General features: G+C 38.7%; 1 protein-coding gene across 2 annotated transcripts in view; it reads left to right on the top strand.

Annotated features, from left to right (window-relative positions):
* Nucleotides 1-2420: 2420 nt before the first annotated feature.
* LOC137999074 (uncharacterized) overlaps nucleotides 2421-7500 on the top strand; it is a 13178-nt gene continuing 8098 nt past the window's right edge. Inside the window, exons 1-4 of one of the 2 annotated variants that reach the window (XM_068844906.1) lie at nucleotides 2421-2532; nucleotides 2758-2872; nucleotides 6275-6337; nucleotides 6543-6583. In XM_068844906.1, coding sequence (XP_068701007.1) covers nucleotides 2800-2872; nucleotides 6275-6337; nucleotides 6543-6583 — 177 coding nt within the window. In that variant the 5' untranslated portion in view covers nucleotides 2421-2532; nucleotides 2758-2799. The remainder of the gene's footprint in view (nucleotides 2533-2757; nucleotides 2873-6274; nucleotides 6338-6542; nucleotides 6584-7500) is intronic. The other variant, XM_068844907.1, reaches the window with a different exon arrangement.

Here is a 7500-nt window from a genome sequence, read left to right as displayed (position 1 = left end):
TCCGCGAACACCTACGAGATGTAGAAAAAAACGAAACAGATGCCTCAAAACCAGTTGCACACCATTTTAATCTTCCTAATCACTCCCACCACAACATGACTATTTGCGGCCTATCCTTACACCACGGAAACACAGAAAGCAGTAAAAATCGTGAACAAAAATTTATTTTTCAACTGGGCACACTCTATCCACAAGGAATCAATGAACGCCTCTCATTCCATTAATCTATTCACAAATTCACGTCATCCTATTTCTACCAATAGCAAAGCTCCTCCGCACTCATATAAACCTACAAACAACCACAATTCCTCTATTCGCTCCAACGAAGGGCTAACGCTCAAAACGTCAGCTTTCCAAATCTTTCTCGGTGGTTATTCGACCTTTATCAACTCGTTTGATAAAATCAATTTTTATTTTAAGACCCTGAGTGTTGGGTGGTCCAGCCGGAGTTTTGATACCGCGACCTCTCGCACAGACGGTCCGATGCTAAACCAACTGAGCTTACCTATGGTCGGCTTTACAGGACAACTGAACACGGATTGGCAATTGTCAAAGCAAACTGTGTCACATTTCCCTAAAAGACCGATATTGCTATATTCTTGGAGAATTCTTTTTTCCTACTTAACTCAAGTTACAACTTGAACCGTCGGAAAATATCGTGGGAGCATTATCTTTCAAGTGCAATCCCACAAGCCCTTTACAAACACTCTTTTCCTTTGGCCATTTCAGCTTTAGAAGGAACCGAAACGTTTAGTAACCGATATTATCTCAGAGGATGCGTTTGTATCTCGTGTTTGTCACCGCTGCTTGTGTGTTTTTCCTTCTAATCTCACACTGCATGCGTTGGATGCAACATTTTATGTACCCTAGCCGGAAAGGCCACGCCGGTTTTTTTAGATTTCCTTTTCATAGGTAATTTTAGATACCTCTAAAGAAGTCATTGTCGGAAGACGATTAAAGTATGTTCCTTGCTTCAGATACTGATGAGTGTTGAAAAGAACTTCCTCTGATACCAGTATTATTTACTCAAAATGCCCACTGAAGTAAGTTGTGAAACTCCTTCTGAATTCCGAAATAACTGGGATTCGGAAAAACATGTTTCAAGGAAATTAAAAAAATAAATGATCAAATCTACAGGATGCCTCATACTGATATCGCTGTAAAGTAATACCTGTCCAGACAACCAAAGTGCCCGCGCAGTCTGAAGTTCATTCAGTTGTCTGAAAGTCTTTTGAAGCTGTGCCAACAACGCATGTGACAAATCAAAGGGACCTCCGTTATAAAAGAATCCCTAGGAAAAGCAGAGGGTCCACAGCTTCTTTAAAATGGTGCAAGACAATTCAAAACCGTCCATTTATACCGGTCTTTTTCTCGTCCAATGGCGACTTCATACTGAATGTCCCCCATCGCCGTGTATTCGTTACTTTTGTATCACATCCATGTAAGGGAAAAGTGGCTCATCTCGCTTTGGGTGGTGTAAAATTTTAATAAAAGCTACATATCATCCCTCATTCTGCACCAAACGGAGTGAGACGATTTGTTTCGTGAATAAGTTCCCCAAGATGGCACCTGACTCGAGTGGACTTATCAAAAGACGGTGAACGATAGAGTGGGAATAAGAGTGCTCATATAAACGCAATATCACATTGACTTCTCTCACTGACAACTCCCCATATGTAGTAGCATTTCCCTGAGAAGACGGAAGTCGCTTTTATATTAGGGGAATTAGGTCTTCCCTCTTACTAAGGTGATACTGCTTTACCCCTCTTAAAACGTCCCCTGGGTATGCGCCCTCACGTGTCTCTCAAGTGGCACAGACTTCCTTAAAAAACACACAGAGTTCCTCAAGCGCGTTAACTGTTTCAAGGTCAACTTGCACTCGCACGTTCCATGAACATTATTAGATTAATTGTCTCGCCTTTTGACAATAATGAGCCTTTTCCTGCCGAAAGTCCACTTCAGCGAACAGTTGTTTCTTGTTGATAGATTAGAAGGGACATATTATGGGACAGGCTATTATTGTCTTGTTCGAAAGTTTTCTATTCTTGATTTTCTCACTGCTTATAACCATAAAATGTATAACAAGGTGCTCTCGAAGTATCCCATGTTACACAATGATGTCGCATTATGGAAAGAATTGAAGTCTTTATGATTGTCATTGTCATTTCAAAAATAATGAATAATAACAATAATAATTATTATAATTATAATTATAAAAATTGTTGTTATGACTATAATTTATTTGCAACGCCTTGGCCACTTGAGTAGAAAAGAACATGTTTTAGAGATCCAGTGTGGTCTTGTGGAGACTACACTCTTGTTGCTATGGTCACGGGGTCGCAATATTCGAGCCAACAAAAGCAGCGCTAATCCAGTTAAAACATCTCACACAGGCCCTTGTCTAAAGTGGTTTCACTTAACCTACATTTAGGTTGTTGGTTCAAAGGACCATATAGTCTTTAAGTAATTTACGGAGATTGCCTCAGTTGAGTTGCAACGCATGACCGTAAACAAACAAATTTCTTAGCTTGGGTACGTTCTTGGCGAAATCAGTGAAATCAAGATAACTGCGATCTTGATCTTCCTCAATTATCTTCCCAACTTTCATTTCATGTTAAATATGGTACAATTTGTAGACTGTATGGATGTTTGCATAGAAAACATATCTATTATAAAAAGCGGACATTTTGTGAGTCCAGTTACATAACATCTATGTGACGCGTCATTTGTCAAATGATTTATCTAAAATTCTGGTAGATCCGCTTTCTTCGTCACCGTGTCCTCTAGCGGAGACCACCAATGGCGGCGTCACTTGAAAAGAGCCTAACTTTGTTCATTGCTTTTGCTGGCTTTCATTTCTGCTTGATAAAAGGTAAGCTGTTATAAGCTGTTTTAAAACAATTGAAATTCATTTCAGTTTGTATAATAAGGTCCTTCTTCCTCATTAATTAAAGTGGCTGACGTTGCTCCAAATAAGAAATGAAAGGCTTTTGAGAAGATAACGGGAATAATTATGTCTTCGAATGGCGTTAAAAACTGCAGAGCTTAACTGCTTTGACAGAGTATTCAGCGTTTACTTCAAATATTTCAGACCGATAGAAACCTTCTGAGGCAGACAAAGGCTTGCAGACATTTTTCCAGAACCCTCATTTCTTTTAACTTCATCTTTTCTATCGACGTTGGTCGATGTCCTTTCATCAACTCGTATATTCAAATCAATTCCTTCTCTATCATTTTTGCCGGATTTTTTAAAGAAGTCAATACAAATTAACGGGCTCGTAAATTTCAAAATATGAAGGAGATGCAGAACTTTCGTCCTAGACCCATGCATTCTAGAAACTTGTCTTCCTTTTCTTGCATAAAATGTCTATATGAAAAAATGTTTGTAAAAGACTCTATGGGCAATTTCTTCTACTTCGTGTACGAAAGATGGGAACCGTGGATGGGTCTTTAGACAACTTGTTGAGCTTGACCAACACGTGTCTTATATCGGCAGCTCGATTAATTGAGCTTATACCTGGCATAATACAGGAAAACCGCGTTCCATGTCATTTCATTTCTTCCAGTCCTAGTACCTTATTACATGAAATTTTCGAGACAGATGTTAATTTCGCGATTTTACGATTCGCGTATTTCGCGATTTTCCGAAATTCTTGTACTATGAATCACTTTAATAGACCCATATCACTCAATGTCCAAACAAAAGATTTTGCCCGTTGAACCTCTCATTCAATGTGAGGCTGGACGGGCAAAGACAATGCAAAGACAAAACCTTTATTCCCCAAGGACTCCAAAATGGCCGCCAGGTGATAAAGGTGAATTTCGCGATCTTTAGTACGTAAGACGCTATTTAAAGGCATTTAACTTATCGTTGAAGCAAATAGAACAACTTCAATTACAATAACGTTTACAACAAGAGATGCAGCGACGGGTCTATATGAGAACAATAATACGTTTTAACAATTTCCGCATAATTTTACGCTTGTTCGTTAATTTTAGTCAATTGGCTATGATCTCCGAGTCGTTTGTGTGAATTTCGGGATGGAAACGGAATCATGAATCATGAATCATAGTTAAAAATCTTTTTCGAATCTTTGTCTTAAAAACTCGGGAATCGTGACTGACAACGACACTGAGGATGCATGCATGAATTAATTACTTCATATCCAGGGAATGTGCAAAATCGCATTTCAAAAATCATGAATAAAAACCAAGAAATGAGGAATACATTAAGACTCGAATGATTTCGCCTCTATCCTCGATTGTAAATGTCTTGGTATGAAGAGTTGCCTCAGAATAGATAAAAACGTGATTTTGTCAACTTTTTAATGTTAATAAACTCGTTTTTTCTTCATTATTAGCTACTATTGATGAACAATTATTCACTTAATTTTCGCGTCATGTTATGTTCGCGACACTTATTGTTCGCGTCACTTTAATTTCGCAATTCAAAAAAAATCGCGAAATTCGCGAAATTAAAGGGTCGCGAAAATTTCATGTAATAAGGTACGTATTAAAAGGCCGTTCCCTGTCGAAGACAGTGCTAAGCCAGCAAGAGCAAAGGAGAGCAGCAATTAACTATATATGGAGCAACTCACTTCTTTAAAGAAGTGAAGTTAAATGACTGGTGAAAACTGCGAGCTAGGTTCACTTTCTATAGGTAATCACATGATTTCAAGTGCAATTTGGAATAAATAAGCACGAGTAAATTTTTTCAAAGACGACTAATTTGTAGTATTTGAAAAAAAACTACAAGTACTTATTTATTCCAAATTGCATGAGAAAAATCATGTGATTACTTATTAATAATATACATGAAAAAATTCGAGATGGTTAAGCAGAAGAAACGCACGCGTATTACGCAATCGGGGAAAAATTGCGCCATCAATTGTGCCATCCTGGGCGCGTACTTGACTTGAAAACAAAAGATGTCATTGGTTCTGACCAAACTCTATTGTTTATTTTCCAATCATAATCCAGAATTTCGATGTGTAATTTGCACTGGTATTACACTTTTTGTGCTATTGTATTAAAGTGGGCAGACACAAGGGGTCATCATGTAGCAGGGACATATTGCAGGGACGAGTAGCAGGGACATGTAGCAGGGACAATTTAAAATCACAACATGTGCACAGACATGAAAATTGTGCCGGTACATGTTTCAGGGATATGTCACAGCGACATGTCCCTTTGTGTGAAGTGATACTCTTACAATTGTGCAACACCAGTTTGGGAGTGATTTTATCCCCGCGACATGTGCCATGAACTTCATGGGACACGTCGCTGCAACATATCCCAAATAAAAATGAACCATCGGACTGAAAGTTGACTTCAATTTATACAAGTTTGCTTTGTGGATATTCATCTTGGCGTGCTGGAGCTGGCTGGGTTAGTAAACTCAGGCTGTTAAAGCAGGGATTAGAGAACCTGCTTAGAATACGAGGGGGGCATTGTGGTGTCTATAACACACCGCAGGCAAAACCAACAAAACCAAGCTTTTAAAACTCACGGAAATCGGACTAATTCATTGGTATCTTCGTACTTGAGCATACAGGCGCCTGCGTCAGGAGGCTATCTCAAGAAATGGGACTAACATCGTAGAATGTGCAGATACCTGACACGCACAATTGCCAAACCGAAACAGTACACCAAAAAGAAAACTGAAAAACAGATCTAAGAAAAAAACAGAACCGCAAAAACCGAAAATTCCAATGAATATGTTAGAATAAAATCATTCCGGTAACTGGGATGTTATGAACAAATGGAAAACTTCCATTCTGTATGTTGAGTGGCCGGAGATACGAAATTTTTCTTCTGAGCGTGTTGGAAAATATTTCACTCGTTCTCTGCGCTTACTCGTGAAATATTGTAACACGAGAACTGAAATTTCGCATCTCCGCGCGGCCACGTAATATCCTCTATATAATAAATCGGCGACGTGACTACTCGGCTTTTTAGTCCAGAAGTTTCAAAGCTACAGTCTGTGACAAAAATCCTTGGAACAGTACACGACTATACAGATCGTGGCTTACTCACAATGTTGATTGAACGCGAGTTTCTGAGCCCACTTGCCAAATCAACATTGAGGGAGGACAAGCTATAGGTAACGTAAAGTGTTTCAAAAATTTTGTCCGAGACTGTAGTTCTTTTGACTTTGTCTCGTAATTCTTAAGGGAGATATCAATTAAACAGAACATGTGGCCATGTGGTCATCAGTCTCAAATAGAATGTTGACAGATTTGATCGTTTTTTTTAATTATTATTATCACTTTAGGAAGTTCGTCTAACGACGACGATGAATGCGTTCTTGTTGAAAAATATGAGGCTCTCTCCCCTGGTAAGCGGTAAAGCAACGTTAAGGAAAATGATCCAGAATGATTTATTGATTCTTCTAGTATCCAAGCTGGTTTCGTGTCCTTTTCCCTACCCGGCCGATTAAGTGTATCCATTTGATCTTGAAGTTTTCCTTAATTACAAATGAACCATTCAGGACCTTTGCCCAATCTACTAATTTCAACTTCAAATGTCAACTGCAATTTCAGAATTCTCGTTAAATGTCGGCGAGTGTCAGGCAACATCTAAGGTACTGCATGTAACTTATGTAACGTTGGTAATGGCACATGTCACATACAGTCTCATGGCCGTTTAAAATTATCTGAGGGTTTAAACTTCTCTGAGAGAGATTACATATAGTCTGCATATAGTCCACCCGCACCGGGGGTCGCCCCCTACTCTTCAAGAACCGTATTCGGCTTCTTTAACATCCCACCATAAGTGTTGTTCCACCATATTGTCCTTATCCGAGAAGACGTGAAAGCCTAACTATTTGCAGATGAAATTATTGAAGGCAGCACTTTGAATTTTGGGTGTTTAGGGTTAAAGGACCTTAAAAAGAGATAAGAATATATAAAGCAAAAGAAAGGAAGTAAACTGAAAGAAGCAAAAAGCGAAATGTCCAGCGAATTAAAAAACAACATGGAAAGGAATTTCATGAAAAAAAATCTCCAGGCTTTTCAGATAGGGACTCCCCAAAGTATTATAAATCCTCTCAAGATATATTCTAAATTTGCTGGTTTTGACGTCCGCGTTAAATGAGAAACAAAATTTAGCACCTTTTATTACATAGACACTAGTGTTTTACTGGAAAATATACCCTTCGTAAAATTCATAAAAACTACATCCGGGACCCGAGTGGTTTATTTTCCATAATATCACAAGTGAGTTTATCGATGACATCATTTCCCGCCTTTGCATGGTTGTTTGTGCAAACAGTCAGTGAAAAATAGATTCGTAAAGTTCTCTGAAGAGGACGTAAAATCCTTCTCCGGGAAACAAGAAAATGCTAACACGAAGAACAAAACTTCATGCAACTTAAAATTATTCAAGGTGTTCCTTGCAAGTGAAGAGGAATTGCGAAAATCGGAAGAAATTTCTGCCGCCGAGCTGCAAGAATTGGCGATAAAGTTTGTGCTCGGTGTAAGAGAGAAAAATGGTGAGTAA

Source organism: Montipora foliosa, chromosome 4 (genome assembly GCF_036669935.1).
Source record: "Montipora foliosa isolate CH-2021 chromosome 4, ASM3666993v2, whole genome shotgun sequence".
Taxonomy (NCBI): Eukaryota; Metazoa; Cnidaria; class Anthozoa; order Scleractinia; family Acroporidae; genus Montipora; species Montipora foliosa.
Note: the sequence above shows the minus strand (reverse complement) of the source record. Positions and strands in the feature narration are given on the sequence as shown.